Source organism: Megascapheus bottae, chromosome 28 (assembly GCF_031878675.1).
Source record: "Megascapheus bottae isolate mThoBot1 chromosome 28, mThoBot2.hap1, whole genome shotgun sequence".
Lineage (NCBI taxonomy): Eukaryota > Metazoa > Chordata > Mammalia > Rodentia > Geomyidae > Megascapheus > Megascapheus bottae.
In genome coordinates, this window is record NC_143536.1 from 15,277,058 (window position 1) to 15,296,459 (window position 19,402).

The 19,402-nt window shown below is 46.6% G+C and overlaps 1 protein-coding gene across 3 annotated transcripts in view; it reads left to right on the forward strand.

Moving 5' to 3' along the window:
- Klhl22 (kelch like family member 22) overlaps positions 1-14,790 on the forward strand; it is a 52,834-nt gene extending 38,044 nt beyond the window's left edge. For all 3 annotated transcript variants that reach the window (XM_090320603.1, XM_090320604.1, XM_090320605.1), the window contains 2 exons: positions 9,786-10,019; positions 13,799-14,790. In XM_090320603.1, coding sequence (XP_090176729.1) covers positions 9,786-10,019; positions 13,799-14,164 — 600 coding nt within the window. In that variant the 3' untranslated portion in view covers positions 14,165-14,790. The remainder of the gene's footprint in view (positions 1-9,785; positions 10,020-13,798) is intronic.
- Positions 14,791-19,402: the final 4,612 nt, after the last annotated feature.

Below are 19,402 nucleotides of genomic sequence, written 5' to 3' on the forward strand. Positions count from 1 at the left end.
ATTAATTAATTAACTTATTTATTTCTGCCAGTCCTGGGGCTTGAACTCAGGGCTTGGGCACTGTCCTTAGCTCAAGGCTAGCACTTTTATCACTTGAACCACAGTGCTACTTCTGGCTTTTTCTGTTTATGGGGTACTGAGGAATCAAACCCAGAGCTTCATGCATGCTACCACTCTACCACTTTACCACTAAGCCACATAACCAGACCTGGATTTTATTTTTTATGTTTAAAAAAGTGACATGTAGCCTGTATAATACTACCTTAGTTCATTCCAATTTGGAGACACTTAAAATTCTGTTCATTATAAGAGATAATGCTTTAGCGGGGCATTTCTCATTTATCCTATGGCTCTGATGGACTTGAACCTGGTCCCCAAATCAGTGTGGGATCCCAGAAAGGAAGAAGCCTTGCTGGTCTTAGGTTTCCCAAGGCCTGGCCTGTGAGAATAGGATGCACATTCTGCTGGCGCAATCAGTGCTGTGTGCAAAGCCCTCTTTACAAGCTGATACCTTTGGGAATCCTAAACTCTCCAGCAGCTGAGTAATGTGAGCATACATTGGCCTGCACTTACCTTGGAGAACTTGGAGAACTTCCCAGTGCCTGCCATATATCCCTCACCCCTCCTCAATTTCCCTAGGCACTGAGACTTTAATCCCAGTAGATTAGGACTGGGATTCGCCCCCCCCCCCCCCCACACACACCTCTATGTGTCCAGCTCCTCTGCCCAGGTTCCTAGACTAGCCCATTCTTGCCATTCCTGCCATCCTCCCAGTTGAAGTCTACCATTCTCCGTCCAGGCAGCTGTAGACTTCCAGTAAGGACTTACCTCTCACTCCTCAGCTTTTTCAGGCAAAGGAGGCCTTCTTGAAGGGGTCCTTAAACCAGTCCTAAAGAAAGGACTTGTATTTTTCCTGGAAAAAGTACAAGATACGCTTGAGGTCTGGGGGGATTCTATTTAGAATCCATTCTGCTAAAGGCAATTGCAGTTCTCCTTCTTAACCACAGGGGGGCAGCCATAGCATGCAACCAGCTTCATCCTAATGGCCAGTTCACCTTCCATTAGCATGTGCTTCTAACCAGTTCCCACATACGATATCCTAGGGATCTATAAGTGACAAAAATAACAAGCCTGACCCATAATAAGTTTTCAGCCCTTACAGACTTATATTTAACCACCTTAAAAGACAGTAAAATAGTTATAACAGCAGTAAGTGAGGTGGAGCTAAAATAGTTGACACTGACAATGTGACTGCCAGTTCTATCCATGGGAAAAGACTGAAAGCCTTAATCTCAGTACAGGGACAATGACTACTACGGGGTGGGAGGCTAGCCTTGGTAAAGAAAGACATTTAGGGGCCCGGGAGTTTGGCCTAGTGGTAGAATGCTTGTGGTACCGATTCCTCAGTACCACATACATAGAAAAAGCCAGAACTGATGCTGTGGCTCAAGTGGTAGAGCTCTAGCCTTGAGAAAGTCCAAAGACAGTGCTCAGGCCCTGAGTTCAAGCACCAGGACTGGCAAGAAAAAAAAAAAAGACAAGATATTTTATCTCACCGTTTAAAGAGAAGATGGTATGGCGCCCTCTTGAACATTTTGGAGTTATTCTGCGGGCCTGAGAACAATCACAGTTCAGAGTCTGAGAGCATCTTGACATAGAGATTGAGTATGAGCTGAAGACGGGGGGAGTATCTGACAGGGCCCCACAGAGAAATTTAAGCAATGGGAACCTGCACTGACAGCTTACATTCCAGGGGTGGCTGCTTTAGACTCCGGGAGGCTTAGGATTCCCTTCAGAGACATGCGGCAGGACTATGGGTATGACAGCCACTCTAGTGGGCTATGGAGGAGTGCAGACATGTCTACAGCTGAGACACTGAAGACTTGAACACTGGAATTGTCAGAGGTCCTACCCTCCCAGGCCTGGAGGGACTCAACCTGCTTAAAGCCAGGGCAGCATCAAAGCTTGAAGCCTGAGGCTTGCCAAGTATTCAACCTTCAGAGCCAGCTCCTAAGCTTCAAGTGTCGACTGTGGGATGGGTCAGATCCTTCCCACTCAGTTCATGTCAGTCAGGCAACATTCACAGCCTCGTGCACCCTACAAAGAGATCTCTATACGTATGTGCATATGTACAAAGGAACGAGTGAAAATTCATATTTTGTTGTTCTTTTTGGTTTGGTTGTTTTTAATTATTTATTTGTCTATATTGATTTTTTTTTTTTTTGCCAGTCTGGGCACTGTCCTTGAGCTTTCTCAAGGCAAGTGCGCTACCATTAGGCCACATTCCCGGCCCGGTATTGATTTTTTTTTTTTTTTTTTTTTGCCAGTCCTGGGCTTGAGCTCAGGGCCTGAGCACTGTCCTTGGACTTTCTCAAGGCTAGAGCTCTACCACTTGAGCCTCAGCACCATTTCTGGCTTTTTTCTATGTATGTGGTACCGAGGAATCAAACCTGGGTCTTCATGCATGCTAGGCAAGCACTCTACCACTAGGCCAAACTCCTGGCCCCTGATTTTTTTCTATATCCAATATAGATCACTTTTCCCTCTGCCTTGCGTTTGCTTTTAGTTCTGCTTTCTCTCTCTTTTCTCTGCAGTCATCATGTCTAATCCTTGACCCCTGCTTTTCAGTTTCATTCTCAAATCATAGTTTCTTCTCTTTCCCATTGCTCTCCCTATTGATACTTTCCTTCTTTTTTTCTGGGGGGGGGGGTCATGGGGCTTGAACTCCGCCTGGGTGCTGTCCCTGAGCTCTTCAGCTCAAGGCTACCATCCTATCCTTGAGCCAAGCCCCACTTCTCGTTTTCTAGAGGTTGGTTGGAGATAAGAGTCTCAGTTCCAAAAGGACCTCAGCCTTCTAAATAGCTAGGATTACAGGTGTGAGCCACCGCACCTGGCTGATGTACAATTAGAATTGTTCTCCTGCCCATATTTCCTTCTACATATCTTTCTCCATTGAGCTGGTAAATTGCCCAACCATCAATTGTTCTTTTTTTTGTTTAAAGTTTTATGTGTGTGTTTATCTGGTTAGTTTTCTTTCTTTTTCTTTTTCTTTCTTTCTTTTTTTTTTTTTTTGGTGGGTCATAGGGCTTGAACTTGGGCCTGGGCACTGTCTCTGAGCTCTTCAGCTGAAAGCTAACATCCTACCCTTGGAGCCACAGCCCCACTTCCCATTTTATAGTGATTAATTGGAGATAATAGTCTCTCATTCTTTAGTGCCTGGGCTGGCTTTGAACCACAATCCTCAGATCTCAGCCTCCTGAGTAGCTAGGATTACAAGTGTGAGCCACTGTACCCAGCCTAGTTTTCTTTATTTTTCTTTTCTCCTCTCTGAGCATATTAACCACATCTTTTCTGTCTCACTCCACTTCCTTATTAGCCTTTCCTATTCAGCTTGGCTGCTTCCCCTTCCTAGTCTAATCTAATCTAAGATTATTCATTAGTGGTGGTTAACCAAGCTCTCTCTAGATTATGAGATGCTCATTTGTTTCTGTGTTGATCTAAAGATACTGGAGCCTAGCCGACGCTTGTCGCTCATGCCTGTAATCTTAGCTACCCAGGAGGCTAGTATCTGAAGATTGAGGTTCATAGCCACCCTGTGCACAAAATTCCACGAGACTCTTATCTCCAATTAACCACCAGAAAACCGGCAGTGGTGCTGTGGCCCAAAGTGGTAGAGCACTAGCTCAGAGACTGCACCTCCACTCTGAATTCTATCACCATGACTGACCAAAAAAAAAAAAAAGAGGGATTGCTGCAAACACAAGAAGATGTGATAGCTTTTTCAGCCAAGCTTCTTCACTGAGAATAAAGAAAGGGTCTACACACTACCATGTAACAAGAAAATACACCACAACTAAGCCACTACTCAGTCTTAGGTTATCTCCAAGAAATCACCAACTTAAAGGACAGAGCAGATTTAAACCTCTAGCCTAAAATCTAGGCCCCAGATAAGTAAACCCTAGCAGAAAGTTATAAAATGTTATTTTATTTATTTATTTACTTGGCCAGTTCTGGGGTTTGATGAATTCAAGGCCTGGGCACTGTCCCTGAGCTTCTTTTTGCTCAAGGCTAGCACTCTACTACTCAAACCACCACTTGTGGCTTTTTCTGTTTATATGGTACCAAGAAGTCAAACCCAGGACATCAGGCATACTAGGCAAGCACTCTACAACTAAGCTACATTCCCAGTTTATTCCTAACATTTTATAATGAAAGTTGGGTACTAGTTACTCACACCTGTAATCCTAGCTCCTCAGGAGGCTGAGATATGAGAATTGTAGTTCAAGCCAGCCAGGGCAGGAAAATCCATGAGATCTTATCTCTAATTAGTTACCAAAAAAGCCAGAAATGGAGCTGTTGCTCAAGTAGTAGAGCATTAGCCTTGAATAAGAGAGCACCCAGGCCCCAAGTTCAAGCTCTAGGACACACACACACACTCACACAAGCTATGAAAAAATAAGACAGTATATTGCCCTTAAAGGTCAACAGTTCCACAATAAAGGATTTGAATAATAGTGAAGAAGAAATTTCAATGACAAGAATTATGAATAAAACTAAAGCTATGTCTAAGTAGTTGAACAAATTCAAAGGGGATACAAACAAATGAGTGAACTCAAAAAGAAGTCAAACATGCTGAGAGTCTTAACTCAAGCTTGTAATCTTAGCTGCTTGAGAGAAGATCAGGGTATTGCATTTCAAAGCCACCCTTGGCAAAAAATTCACACCACTGCATCTCAACTATTGGCAGTGATGAATGCTTGTCATCCCCTGTGACATGAGGGTACACCAGTCAGAGAATCACAGTGTGAGAATAAAATAAAGCTCTAGGGCCAGGAGCAAGGCCTAGAGATAGAGTAGCTAGCATACATGAAGCCCTGGATTTGATTCCTTGGTACTATATACACAGTAAAAGCCCAAAGTGGTGCTATGGCTCAAGAGGTGGGGCGCTAGCCTTGAAGAAGCTGAGTTCAAGCCCCAGAACTGGAGGGGGGGAGAGAGAAGGTGTGGAAGAGGGAGGGAGGGAGGGAGGAAGGGAAGAGATTCTGCTTAGAATATAACAATATAACCAATGCCAATGGTTCATGCTTATAATCTTAGGTATTCGGGAGTCTGAAACCTAGAGGATAATAATTAAAAGCAAGTCCAGGCAGTAGTTTTGGAGAATCCATATTTGATTAACCAGCAAAATGCCAGGCTCAAGTAGTAGAGTGTAAGCCACCAGTGTCCAGCTAAGTCCTGAACACTTAAAAACAATTTAACAAAACAAATTCTAAACAAATCAAATTCCAAATCAGGCACTGATGGCTTGCATCTGTAATCCTAGCTACTCAGAAGGTTGAGATCTGAGGGTTGCAGTTAAAAGCCAGCCCAGGGGCTGGGAGTTTGACCTAGTGGTAGAGTACTTGCCTAGTATGCATGAAGACCCAGGTTTGATTCCTCCAAACCAAATACATAGAAAAAGCCAGAAATGATGCTGTGGCTTAAGTGGTAGAGTTATAGCCTTGAGAAAGCCCAAGCCTGAGTTCAAGCCCCAGAACTGGCAAAAAGGAAAAAAAAAAAAGAAGAAGCCAGCCCAGGCAGAAAAGTCCATAAGACTCCTATCTCCAAGTAACCACCAGAAAATTGGAAGTGGCACCAAGTGGTGGAGCACTAGGCTTGAGCAAAAGAGCTTAGGGACAGGGGCTAGGAATGTGGCTTAGCAATAACGTGTTTGCCTAGCATGCATCAAGCCCTGGGTGCCATTCCTCAGCACCACACAAACAGAAAAGGTCAGAAATGGCCCTGTGGAGCAAGTAGTAGAGTGCTAGCCTTGAGCCAAAAGAAACTCAGAAGCTCAGGGACAATGCTTAAGCCATGAGTTCAAGAGTTCAAGCCCCAGGACATGCATGCACACACTCTCTCTCAGAGAGAGAGAGAGAAAGAAGAGAAAGAGAATGTGCTCAGGGAGTTCAAGTCCCACAACTGGAAAAACAAAACAAAAGCAAATAACACACCACCACTACCATCAACAGCAACAAAGAAAATCCCATGTTGTTTCCATTTCCTGGGATTCATGATTTTTTGAGTATTTCTTTTCTTTTTTAGTGGGCTCAGAGAGGGAGAAAGGAAGAAATGAAATCATTCTATTCAGTATACACTATGTAGAAAATGAGCTGTAACTTGTGGGCAGGGACAGGAAGGGGAAACTGGGAGAAAGCAAAGGAAGGGGTGATATTGTCCAGGCACTGGTGGCTCACACCTGTAATCTTAGCTACTCAGGAGGCTGAGATCTGAAGAACATGGTTCAAAACCAGCCTGGGCACAAAAAGTCCATGAGACTCTTATCTCCAGTTAACCACTGGAAAACCAGAAGTGGCACTGTGGCTCAAGTGGTAGAGTGTTAGGCATGAGCTGAAGAGCTCAGGGACAGCGCCCAGGCCCAGAGGCCCTATGACCAACCCCCCCCCAAATATATATATATATTCATTACCTGGCTTATTAAATGGTAACCCCTCTGTACAACATCTTAATAATAACAGTGAAAAAAAATTTAAAGCCAGTCACTAGTGTCTCATACCTGTAATCCTAGCTACTCAGGAGGCTCTTGGCTCAAAGCTAGCCTAGGCAGAAATATCTGACAAATTTTTATCTCCAAATAACCACTAGAAAACCAATGGTGCTATGGCTCAAAGTGGCTCAAGCTTCAGTAACAACCAAAAAACAAAACCTCAAAAGGCCAAAAACAAAACAAAAAGTGCAAGGCTACAACTTCATTACCTAGTATTGAGAAGCAAAGAAACAGATGTACAAAATAAAATAATCAATGTAGAATGTAAAAGAGGAATTCAGTAAAGATATTGAAATCATGGAGGAAAAATCAAGTTGAAATCTTGTAAATGAAAAGCTCAATAGCCACATTAAAAAATGGCAGGGAGCCAAGTGTCGGTGGCTCACATCTGTAATCCTAGTTACTCAGAAAGGCGAGATCTGAGGATAGAGGTTTGAAGTTAGCCCTAGTAGAAAAGTCCATGAGATCTATTTTTTTTTTAACAGTCCTAGGGCTTGAATTCAGGGCCTGGGCACTGTCCTTAGACACTTTTTGCTCAGGCTAATGCTCTGCCACTTGAGCCACAGCACCACTTCTGGCTTTTTCTGTGTATGTGGTACTGAGGAATTGAAACCAGGGCTTTGTAAATGCTAGTCAAGAACTATACCACTAGGCCACTCTCCTGGCCTCTCATGAGATATATTTTTTAATCTCCAATTATCCACCAAAAAAGTAAAAAGTGGAGCTGTGATTAAAGTGGTAGAATGCTAGCTTTGAGAAAAAAATCAGGGACAGTGCCCAGGCCTTGAGTTCAAGCCCCAGTATTGGCACAAAAAAAAGGGGTAAGAGTATCATCCTCAAGAGTGAAGTTATAGGCTGGGAGTATGGCCTAGTGGTAGAATGCTTACCTAGTTATAAAATCAACACTCAAAGTCATAGCTTTTCTCTATGCCAATAATGAGCAGGCTGAGAAAATAGTCAAGAAAGCAATTATATTTCCTATGGCCTCAAAAAGTAAATCACCGGGGCCAGGAGTTTGGCCTAGTGGTAGGGTGCTTGCCTAGCATGCACAAAGACCTGGGTTTGATTCCTTGGTACCACATACATAGAAAAAAGCCGGAAATGGTGCTGAGGCTCAAGTGGTAGAGCTCTAGCCTTGAGAAAGTCCAAGGACAGTGCTCAGGCCCTGAGCTCAAGCCCAGGACTGGCAAAATAAATAGATAGATAGATAGATAGATAGATAGATAGATAGATAGATAGATAGATAGATAGATAAATAGATAAATCACCTACATATAAATTTAACCAAGGAAAGGAAATACTCAGCCGGGCATGGTGGCTGACACCTGTAATCCTAGCTACTCAGGAGGCTGAAATCTGAGGATCTCGGTTCAAAGCCAGCCCAGTCACTAAAGAACATGAGACTCTTATATCCAGTTAACTGCCAGGAAATGGGAAGTGAGGCTGTGGCTTAAGTGGTAAGGACCAAGTGGTAGCCTTGAGTTGAGGAGCTCAGGGACAGTGCCCAGGCCCAGAGTTCAAGCCCCATGGTCCACAAAAAAAGGAAGAAAGAAAGAAAGAGAGAGAGAAAAGGACAGGAAAGAACTCTACTACTAAAACGATAAAACTTGGGGCTGGGAATGCGCCTTAGTGATAGGTAGAGTGCTTGTCTAGCATGAAGCCCTATGTTCGATTCCTCAATACCACATAAACAGAAAAAGCCCAAAGTGGTACTGTGGCTCAAGTGATAGAGTCCTAGCCTTGAGCAAAAGAAGCTTAGAGATAGTGCCCAGGCCCTGAGTTCAAGCCCTAAGATTGGCAAAACAAACCATAAAACCACAGGGTGCTAGTGGCTCATGCCTGGCCACAGGAGACTGAGATCTAAGGATTGCAGTTCAAAGCTAGCCTGGGCAGTTAAGTTCATGAGACTTTTTTGTTCAATTAACCACCAAAAAGTTGAAAGTGGAGCTGTGGTGTAAGTGATAGAATGAAAAAGCACAAGGACAGTACCCAAATTGCTGTGTTCAAGCCTAGGTTCAGCACAAAAGAACAAAAACAAAACAACACCAAAGAAAAATAACTGTAAACCTTCAAGAAATTGAGTAACACTAAAACATGGAAAGACTTTCCATGTTCATAGACTGGAAGAATCAATATCCAAACAGCTATAGGGCCAAAAGAAATCTACAGATTCAGTGCAATAAAAATCCTAATTGTCAGGCTGGGAGTTTGGCCTACTGGTAGAGTGCTTGCCTAGCATGCATGAATACCCAGGTTCGATTCCTCAGTACCACATACATAGAAAAAAGCTGGAAGTGGTGCTGAGGCTCAAGTGGTAGAGCTCTAGCCTTGAGAAAGTCCAAGGACAGTGCTCAGGCCCTGAGCTCAAGCCCAGGACTGGCAAAAAAAAAAAAAAGAATCCTAATTGTCATTTTTCAAGAGAATAGGAAAATAAGACTTGCACCAAAAAAAAAAAAATCTGGGTGTGGTAACCTAGGCCTGTAATCCTTGCTATTCAGGAGGCTGAGATCTAAGGATCATGGTTCAAAGCCAGCCTGGGCACTAAAGACCAGGAGACTCTTAGCTCCAATTAATTACTAGAAAACAGGAAGTGGGGCTATCCCACCCCCACCCCCACCCAAAAAAAAAAGAAGAAGAAAAAGAAGAGTCTCACAGATGTTAGTGCTTGGGCTGGTTTTGAACTGTGATCCTGTAGCTAGGATTATAGGCATGAGTCACCAGCCCACGGCTTTTCAACTGTATTTGATTTCATATCTCATTTCTTTCCTGACCATATCATATTTGTATCTGTAGATGTTATCTGTAGATGAATCTGGAAGGTCAGGTCAGCAGGGATAGAGGGTTGCTTGGCCCCTGGAGTAGGAGAAGGATGGAATCTCCTCAGGGCTGGCCATCATTGCTTATAGGCTCTGGCTTTTCTCCCTATTGGCTTTGAAAAGGATACGTTTATTTTCTTCGGGATCCATATATTTCCTTTAAGGGCAAAGGAAAGACAAAGATTGCGTTTTAATCTTTAGGTTGCCCTCCTTGGGAAGGGGTTGGGTCAGAGAGTAGTACAGTATTTCCAGCCAGAATCCTGGGAGCATTCTCCCCATCATGTGAGGAGCAAAAGTCCAGATATGAGACTTTTAAGTATACTCAGGCAATGTGAGATTGAGATTAGCAACGTCTGGGCTGCCCCGCTGTTCCTGTCTGCTGTTTTCTTGCCCATCCGTGCTCTCTTGGTGGCTCTATGCAGGTGTATGCCCATGCTGGCACCACGCTGCAGGGGAAGATGTATATTACGTGTGGCCGCAGAGGGGAGGACTACTTGAAAGAAACACACTGCTACGATCCAAGCAACAACGTCTGGCACACCCTGGCTGATGGGCCTGTGCGGCGGGCCTGGCATGGCATGGCTACTCTCTTCGACAAGCTGTATGTGATTGGGGGCAGCAACAACGATGCTGGCTACAGGAGGGATGTGCACCAGGTGAGCTGGGACTGAGGAGGCCCACTTAGGCAGTTTAAGGTTCACAGTGAATGGAGTGGAAGATGCAGGGAGCTCCCATGTGTTTCCTGGTCTCCTGGACACCTTCTGCTGTGGTGCCTCTACAGGGGACACTTGTTAGTCCGTGAACTTTCACTGCCACACTATCATCCTGATAGCAATCCCAATGCCCACTCTTGGTTTTAGGCATTCGGTGTGCTTACACGAAAGAATAATGAAGGATGAGGTAAAGAACTTAGCCCTGGGCCCTTGCACCACGGGATTCTGTCTCCATCTATGAAGAGTTTCTGCCTGTGTGTATTCAAAGACCATCCTAAGCTAGGTGTGGTATCCCATACCTGTGATTCCTGCCCTTAGAAAGCAAAGCCAGAAGGTTACAAGTTTGAGGCCATCCTGGACTACCTGGACTATCTAAACAAGACTCCATTACACAGTAAAACACATTCCAGGGATCGGAGGTGTGGCTCAGGTGGTACGGTGCCTGCCAATGAGTGATAATTATCAGTTACCAAGTTTGAGTCTTTGTCTCTAACGAGGTGGGGGGGGGGAGAGAGAGACAGAGAGAGAGAGAGAGAGAGAGAAAACAATCTCATCCTTGTATGTTTTTCTCACTGACATTTGCCCAGGGCATTCTCCAATTTAATGCTCAATCTAAATAACCGCCACCTGCCCCTAACCTCCTAGTGGCTGTGAGTCCTCCATTGGGTAGGTCTCATGTTACATGAGTACTGTCTGCTTTAAAGAGCTTTTAAAGTATTTTGGATTCTCTCTATAGGTTCACATAGTGATTTTTAGTTGTGTGGTCTCCAGATCAACAGCATCTCTTACCTGGAAACATGCTCTCTTAGGAAATCAGATCTTCCGGCCCCACTCCAGACTACTGATTCAGAAACTTTGGGGGTAGAGTTGGAGTTGGATTCTTGATGAAAACCTGGGTTAGCTTCTGAGTTTTCTGGCAATGCCATAACAAACCACAACAGCAATTTCACATAAATTTATTCTTCCTAAGGCTGGCGGATTAAAATGAAGCTTGAAGATGTCATCAGGCTGTGTTTCCTTCATGGAGACACTAGAAGGATCCTTACTCAGGCTGTGTGCTGGTGACTGTAGAAAAAAATCCCTGGTTTCTTTGCTGGTTGTCAGCATCTTGAGACTCAGGACTGAGGACTCTTCAAAGCCAGTCAGAACAGGTTGAGGGACCCTCCCCCTTACTTCCTATCACTTCTGTCTGGCTTCCCCTTTCCAGTTTTTTTTTTTTTTTTTTGGCACTACTAGGGTTTGAACTTAGGGTCTTGCGTTTGCTTGGCTTGATTGTTTACTTAATTCTACCACTCGAACCATGTCTCCTGTCCTGCTTTTTGGAAATGGAATCTCATGGCACTTTCTGCCTGGGCTGGCTTTGCACTGAAATCATCCATATTTCAGCCTCCTAAATAGCTAGGATTGTAGGAGGGAACTACCATACCCAGCTCAAACACATGTACTGCAGACTTATCAGAACATAACCCCATCCCCATCACAAATCCATATAATTTCACAAGCCTCAAAAATGGAAGGGGGGACGGGAGTTTAGCCTAGTGGTAGAGTGCTTGCCTAGCATGCATGAAGACCGGGGTTCCATTCCTCAGTACCACATACACAGAAAAAAGCCAGAAGTGGTTCTGTGGCTCAAGTGATAGAGCTCTAGCCTTGAGAAAGTCCAAGGACAGTGCTCAGGCCCTGAGCTCAAGCCCAGGACTGGCCAAAAAAAAAAAAAAAAAATGGAAGGGGAGGTCCTGTTCTGTGCTTATTATTGGGAAGACTGAAGTTCTAGGCCAGTCTGGCAAGAAGTTTGCAAAAGGGTGCTGGTGGCTCATACCTATAATCCTAGATACACAGGCTGAGATCTGATGATCCCAGTTCAAAATTAGACTGGGCAGGAAAGTCCATGAGACTCTTATCTCCACCTAAAACCACCAAAAAACCAGAAGTAGAACTGGATCTCAAAGTGGTAAAGTACTAGCCTTGTACAAAGAAGCACAAGGATAGTACCTAGGCCCTGAGTTCAGGCCCCATGACTAATCCCCCCACCCTCCAAAAGTTTGCAAAACCCTATTTCAACTAGTAAAAGCTGATCATGAGGTTTACACTTAGTTGTGGTAAGAAGCGCAAGTAGGATTGCAGTCTAAGCCACCCTGGGCCCCAAAAAAAGAGTGAGATCCTATTCAAAAACTTCTTCAGAGGGCTGGAAACATAGCTCCAGCTAGTGGTAGAGCACCTGCTAGCCAATGTGAAACCCTGAATCCAAACCCTGATACTACCAAAAAGAAATGTGTTTATTCTACTGAACCCCACAGCTTAGCAGCACAGTGCCCTAACATCTAGACTGGAAGTTACAGCTCACTCCCTCTGCCCTGCATCTGGAGAGGGGACCGTCCCAGGCTCCATCAGCACACATTTACTGGTGGCTCACACTGCTTAGCTCCTAGCTACTCAGGACATTGAGATCTAAGGATCTTGGTTTAAAGCCAGCCTGGACAGATAAATCAGAGAGATTCTTAATGTCCATTAACCTTTAAAAACAAAGCCAAAGTGGAGGTGTAGCTCAAGTGGTACAGCACCAGCCATGAGAAAAAAAGCTAAGCAGAAGACCAAGGCTGTGAGTTCAAGTCCCAGTACTGGTACTGTTTCTTTGGAATATATTAATGTCTTAACACCATTAAAAAGCTGATAATCTGGCTGGGAGTTTGTCCTAGTGATAGAGTGCTTGCCTGGCATACACAAAGACCCCCGGTTTGATTCCTCAGTACCACATATATAGAAAAGGCCAGAAGTGGTGCTGTGGCTCAATTGGTAGAGTGCTAGCCTTGAGAAAGCCCAAGGACAGTGCCCAGGCCCTGAGTTCAAGCCCCAGGACTGACAAAAAAAAAAAAGATGAAAATCGTAAACTAGGGGCTTGTCAGTAAGTGGGACAACCAAGAAATTTACCCTACTTCAAGATACATACCTTAATCCCACCTGCAAAATCACTTTCACCATGTAAGGCAATATCCACAGGTTCTAGGCAGTTACTCTACGGCAGACTTGTACCTTTAGCTTTTTGTGGAGGACAAGGTCTTGCTATATAGCCTAAGTTGACCTTGAACTCATGGCCTCCTGCCTCTACCTCCAGAATGCTGGGATTATAGCTGTGTACCACACCAGATCTGCCTCTTAATTATATGTCGGCAAGTTCCTTTCCTGCCATGTCACAAAGTAGTGTGGCTTTATCACTGCCCACCAGCATTTGGGTTTTGTGATGTTTTTCTTCTCCTAGTGGTTGCTAGTTAATGGTTGACATTTTGGTCTTGCAAGTAGGTCGAACATTTTTCCAAGTCTTTGTTTACAGTTTGGGAGAATTTTGAAGAGAAGAGAAGGTTGATGGTCATGATTCGTCAGCAAGTAACTATTTCCACATGTACCCCATGGCGATGAGTATAGAGGGGAGGGGATGGTGAACCCGCTTCAGTGGGCTGTGTCCTTCTGTGGAGTGGGGAAAAGCTGGTCCCTCAGCACATGTTGGGAGGAGGAACAAGAGGCTGCCTTTGGGCTGGGTAGGCTGGAGGAAGGCTGAGTGCCAGTGATGCCGCACCAGTTGGGATTACAGTGGGGCTGTCCTCTGTGATGCTAGTCTTCTAGAGGATTGTAAGAGACTGGCAGGTCAATAAGGCAGGCTGGGCAGAAGTCGGGGCTGGTCGCCTGTCCCAGCTAGTACCCAGTTGACCCAGGTCTTGATTTTGCAGGTGGCCTGTTATAGCTGCACATCTGGGCAGTGGTCATCTGTCTGCCCACTTCCGGCGGGACATGGTGAGCCTGGCATTGCCGTGCTGGACAACAGGATCTACGTGCTGGGTGGCCGTTCTCACAACCGTGGCAGCCGAACGGGCTATGTGCATATCTATGACATGGAGAAGGACTGCTGGGAGGAGGGGCCCCAGCTGGACAACTCCATTTCAGGCCTGGCAGCCTGCGTGCTCACTCTGCCCCGCTTCCTGCTCCGCCAGGCACCTATTGGCACCCCCGACCGCAGCCAGGGGGATGCAGACTTCGCCTCTGAAGTAATGAGTGTGTCAGACTGGGAGGAGTTTGACAACTCCAGCGAGGACTAAGGCTCTGGTACCTGGCATTGGGGAGGGGTGGCAGGGGTTTGTGGGCAACCAAGCCCACAAAAGGGGCTTGTGCCAGAGCCTCTGAATCTGGGGTGGTGGGTGGTCCTTCCCCAGGCCCCTGTGGCTTATCATTCCTGGCAATCTTTCTTTATTCCAGCCCTTGACTACCTGGCATGAGGACTGTTGCAGACTGTGTGGCTGTGAATTATGTTACAATGGGAAATGTTCCTGAAAGGTTTTGGTCCCTTTGAGGGAGTGACCAGACCTGTCCTCCTCACAGCCCTAGGACTTGTGTCATCAGCTATCTTGACCTTTGCCCTCCCTGGATCTGATCCCTACTGGGCTGAGATCTCTTCTCCAAAAGGTCCTGGGAGCTGGCAGCCCAGGGGACAGAGGTAAAGCCCTTCTTTCTGTGAACCGAGTAGCTGGTGAGCTGGCTGTCACAGCCAGCACACCAGCCGCCAGGGCCTTTAGGGACTGGGCACTCCTAGGGGTGGAAAGAGCTAAGGGGCAGAAAGTTACTTGGGACTGGTTCTAGTGGTGGAAATCCCTACTGCTGGGTTTTTCTGATCCCGTGTTGTTGATAAATTAAATAAAGCATTACCCAAAAGATGTTAGCTGTTTTCCTGTGGTCACAGCCCAGGTTCCTTCCTACTCAGTGCAGTGGAACACAGGAGTCCGGGTCAGAGCTGCCCTGGGGAGGCTGTGACATGGGAGCCAGGCCTTGTGTGGGCTGAACGTCAGGAGGTCAAGACTTTGCCTCCCTGCCTAACAGGGAAGTATAGTAAACTCCAGCCTAGAATGGAGGTCATTAGGAAAGCTGGAACCTGCCTTGCTCTCGTGGCAGGATGCTGCCCTGCCTGGTGCTTGGACACTTTCTGTTAGGAATTCTCCCAACCCAAGACATGGAACTTCTGGCACCTGTGGTTCCTGCCACCCTTTCTTTACTTCTACCCCTGGACAGCCTATTGCAGGTGACTTCAGACTGTGGCTGTGGCTTATTGCAAGATCAGTGTTCCCAAAGGCTATGTCTGGTCCTCCCCAGGAGAGTGTGGTTCACCATCTAACTCCCATTTTTAAAAAATGGTCGGTCTGTACCTGGGTGCTGTCCCTGAGCTCTTCAGCTCAAGGATATCATCCTACCCTTAGAGCCACAGCGCCACTTCTGCTTTTCTGGTGGGTTAATTGGAGATAATTGGTCTTTAGTGACCGGGCTGGCTTTGAACTATAATCCTCAGATCTCAGCCTCCTGAGTAGCTAGGATTACAGGTGTGAGCCACCATGTCCAGCTCAGTTAAAAATCTCTAAGGGAAGCCAGGCACCAGTGGCTCATGCCTATAATCCTAGCTCCTCAAGAGGCTGAGATCTGAGGATCAAGGTTCAAAGCCAGCCTGCGCAAGAAAATCTGTGAGAGGTCTGGAGTGTAGCCTATGTAGAATGCTTGCCTAGCATGCATAAAGTCCTGGGTTCCATTCCTTGGTACCACATATACAGAAAAAGCTAGAAGTAGTGCTGTGGCTCAAGTGATAGAAAAAGAAAGTACAAGAACAATGCCCAGGCCCTGAGTTCAAGCCCCAGGACTGGGGGGAAAAAAATTCTGTAAGACTCTTATCTCTAATGAACCACCAGAAAACCGGAAGTGGTGCCATGGCTCACGGGGATGGATCACTAGCCTTGAGTAAAAAAGCTCAGGGACAGCGCCCAAACCCCATAACTGACCAAAGCAACAACAACAACAACAAAACATTTAAGGGCTGAGGTTGGTGCTCAGTAGCAGAGCACTTATCTAGCATGTGTGGGGCCCAGGAACTACAAATCTCAAATCATCGTGGGGCAGGGTAAAGTCAAATCCTACCCTGAGAGTCTAGAAATGGAGCCTCAGCACGTGGGGAGGGAAGCAGTGTGGATCACTGGAAGAGAACATGAGGCACAGCCCTGACTGAGGGCGCCTTGTATGCGCCTCTCCCTATATCCTGACTGCATTTCCCTAAGGTTTACCAGATGACTTTCAGGCACATTCTGTCTCAAGGCTACATCTGTCCACCTTTACCAGTACCTCTCCCACCCTCCTTGAGCCATCAGGCATAGCCCACGTCCTGACACAGGCAGGTTAGATGGCTTGCATCACTGTCACCAGTATGCCGAATGGCTCTGAGCCATACAAAGCTTTATTCCATCTGAACATCTTTCCCTCCTGCCTGCTACAGGGTCTGCAGTTGCAGGTGTTTACCCCACCCTGCAGGTAATGGAGACTTCCTAAGGTCTGTTCTCTCCAATAAGCTGCACATCACACTGGCAATATGTCACAGAAGGGGAGTGAAGAAACAAGCTCTGGCCTCTTCTTTCTGGTCCCTAAGGGCTACAGGATGGAGACTAGCTATCCTTGGGATAGCTTGTGTAACCTTCCTCATTTTCTTGGGTCTTGAGGAAACATGACATCACACACACCAGGGTGGCAAATCCAGTGCTGGCTCCTGCCGAGGTCTTAGGAACATGGGAGGTGAAGAGTGCTGTGGCAGGGGCAGGATAGCAGCCAGGCCTGCCACTGTCACATCCGGAGGCCTTATTCAGTGTACATGGCTACCATCTCCTTCCACACCGAGGCCTAGGCAACCCAACCTAGGCCTTCTACTGTGGCCAGGTTCTCAGGCTCTGTTCTCATGCAAAATCCTCTTACTATTCAAGCCCAATTCCATTTGGAGGCCATCCAGCCCAAAATACTTGGCCAGTACTGAGCTTGTTAGTTTGCCTGCTCAGTGATCAGTCCTTTGTGAGCACCTGTGGGTCTACAGTTTCTCCATGCAGTTATCTATTTGTAGCCAAGCCTGGCAGGGGAGGAACCTGGATTCTACCTATGCTTAGTCTCCTGCTAGGGATGTGGACTGCCATGGTGACAAGGACAGAAGATGAGGGACCTGCCAGTGACACCACAAGTCAACAGCCACTGCAAGATGTCTATGATGGAATCCATGCAGGAGACCTTCTGGCTAAGAGGAAATGGGGACAGCCCTTGTCCTGAGGGAATTAGATGACAGAGACAGATTGAGATCTGAGCCACTGAAGATGTGTGATTCACATCCTGTCCCTCCCAGAAATCGGGAATGAGTAGAGAGCAGATCTTAGGGAAGGGGTAAAATTAAAAGAGTTGAGGTGAATGTCTCAGCTCAGGGGGTCAATGCCTGTAAAACCAGTGCTTACCCAGGACAAACTGCAGCTACATGGATGTTGCTGGCTTTCTGTTGGCATCAAGAGTGAAGGGAGGGGCCTCCAGCCTGGGAGGGCACTGCTGAGGTCAGAGCTGTGCCCAGGCTGAGCTGCCCAGAAATGGTTGGACTGTTTACTTGTCCCAAAGAAGTGTTTGCATTCGTGACCACATTGGAAGGATTTCCCTTTTCTTCCCTTTTCATCCTGCCTCCTTCCTGCACCAGCCAAACTAAGGGACTGAGTGAAACCCTAGCTTCCCTCCTCCCTGCCCTGCTCCTCTTCTCACCAGTCACTGCCAGCCTGCCAGCCAGTTAATGCCCACAGTCTTGGGGCCTGTCAGGGGCTCTGAATCCAAGCTCTGTCCTCTAGTCATACTCTGCACACTCCCTCTGCAGAGCTTCTAACCTGCATGTGCCTTCTACCCAAGAGAAAGCAGGTGTTCACTCCCTGCTTGGGCTCACCTTAAATCCTAAAAGGCAAACTCTCCCTTGTTAAAAACTGACTGATCATAGGGACCATTGGTGCTTTCCTGCCTTGAGAGCCTGGTATGGATCTCCCCCACCCCCCAGAGCTCTGCTGTTCTTTAGAGGTTCTACCTCATCCCTGGCTCCTGGCCTGTGCTTTGCCCTCTGCTCCTCTCCCCACCTGCCCCTCTTTCCTATGCTGATAGATCCACTGCCACTCTGAGGCCTCTGACTCAAGAGACAATGACTGAGAAGGGCATCAATGGCTCATTCCTGGAATTGTAGCTAGTCGGGAGACTGAGATTTGAGGACTGCTGTTTGAAACCAGCTAGAGAAGACTCCGATTTCCAATGAACCAGCAAAAAGCCAAAAGTAAAGTTGTGATTCAAGTAGTGGAATGCCAGCCTTGAGCAAAAAAGCTAAGGGATAGCATCCAGACAGGTTCTGAGTTCAAACCCCACTACACACACACACACACACACACACACACACACACACACACACACACACACACAGAGTGATAAGAGCTTTACTGATCACATGTGAGTAGGCTGGAATCCAAGAAGTTGTGACTAAAGTTCTCTTTTTTTTGGCGGGGGGAGATTCAATAATTATGCAGCAAATAGTTCTTTTGACAAACATGTGGATATTGTCTAAGGTCACTGGACAATCTGGTTCCTACAAATCTGAAGAGAAGTTAATGCCTTAAGTTTTTCCTGGTCTCCTTTTCCTGATAAGGTTGACTAGTAGTTATTTGGGGAGTAAACCCCAGATTTTTATTTATTTTTGTGTGGGTCATGGAGCTTGAACTGGGGCTGGGGGCTGTCCCTGAGCTCTTCAAGCTCAAGACTACTTCCCTACCCCTTGAGCCAAGCCCCACTTCCCATTTTCTAGGGATTAATTGGAGATAAGAGTCTCAGGTCCTTTTGTGCCCAGGCTGGCTTTGAACCTTGAGCCTCAGATCTCAGCCTCCTGCGTAGCTAGGATTACAGGTGTGAGCCACCGTACCTGCCTCAATTCCAGATTTTTTTCCAGGAAATGTCAATCTACTCGGCTTCATTGGAGGGGTTTCCATTCCCCAGCCTGGCCATCCACTCTGCCATCTGGACCTTCCCATGGGTGGGTGGGGGGCAATATCCTTTTCCAGCAGCCTTCATCTAGGCTGCCCCAGTTTGTTTTCACCCCTGAGCAGGACTGCTGGCTTTCAGGTCTCATTTTTATCCTCTCCTTCTACCTTTACCTTTCCATGTTCAATTAGAGCCCACAGCTAGGCCATTCTACCTCCATCTCTCCCGTCCAGCCTTGCAGAGATCCTCCTTTCCCAGGCCTCTGGTCCCAACCAAATCTAGCCACGGGCCTGGAACATCTTGCTCAGTTCTGAGTTCAAACCCTAGTACACACAAACGGGAACTACAATGGCTTCGCTCCTTGGAGCCAGAGGCTTTTCGGGGCTACCTTCCCCTGGCTGGTTCCTAGGCACGCTGGCTGGCGTGGAGGGGGGTTGGGGCATCACGCCATGTCCCCCCTCCCCCTCCCCACCCCAGGCTGGGCCGCGCAGAGAGCGCGCAGG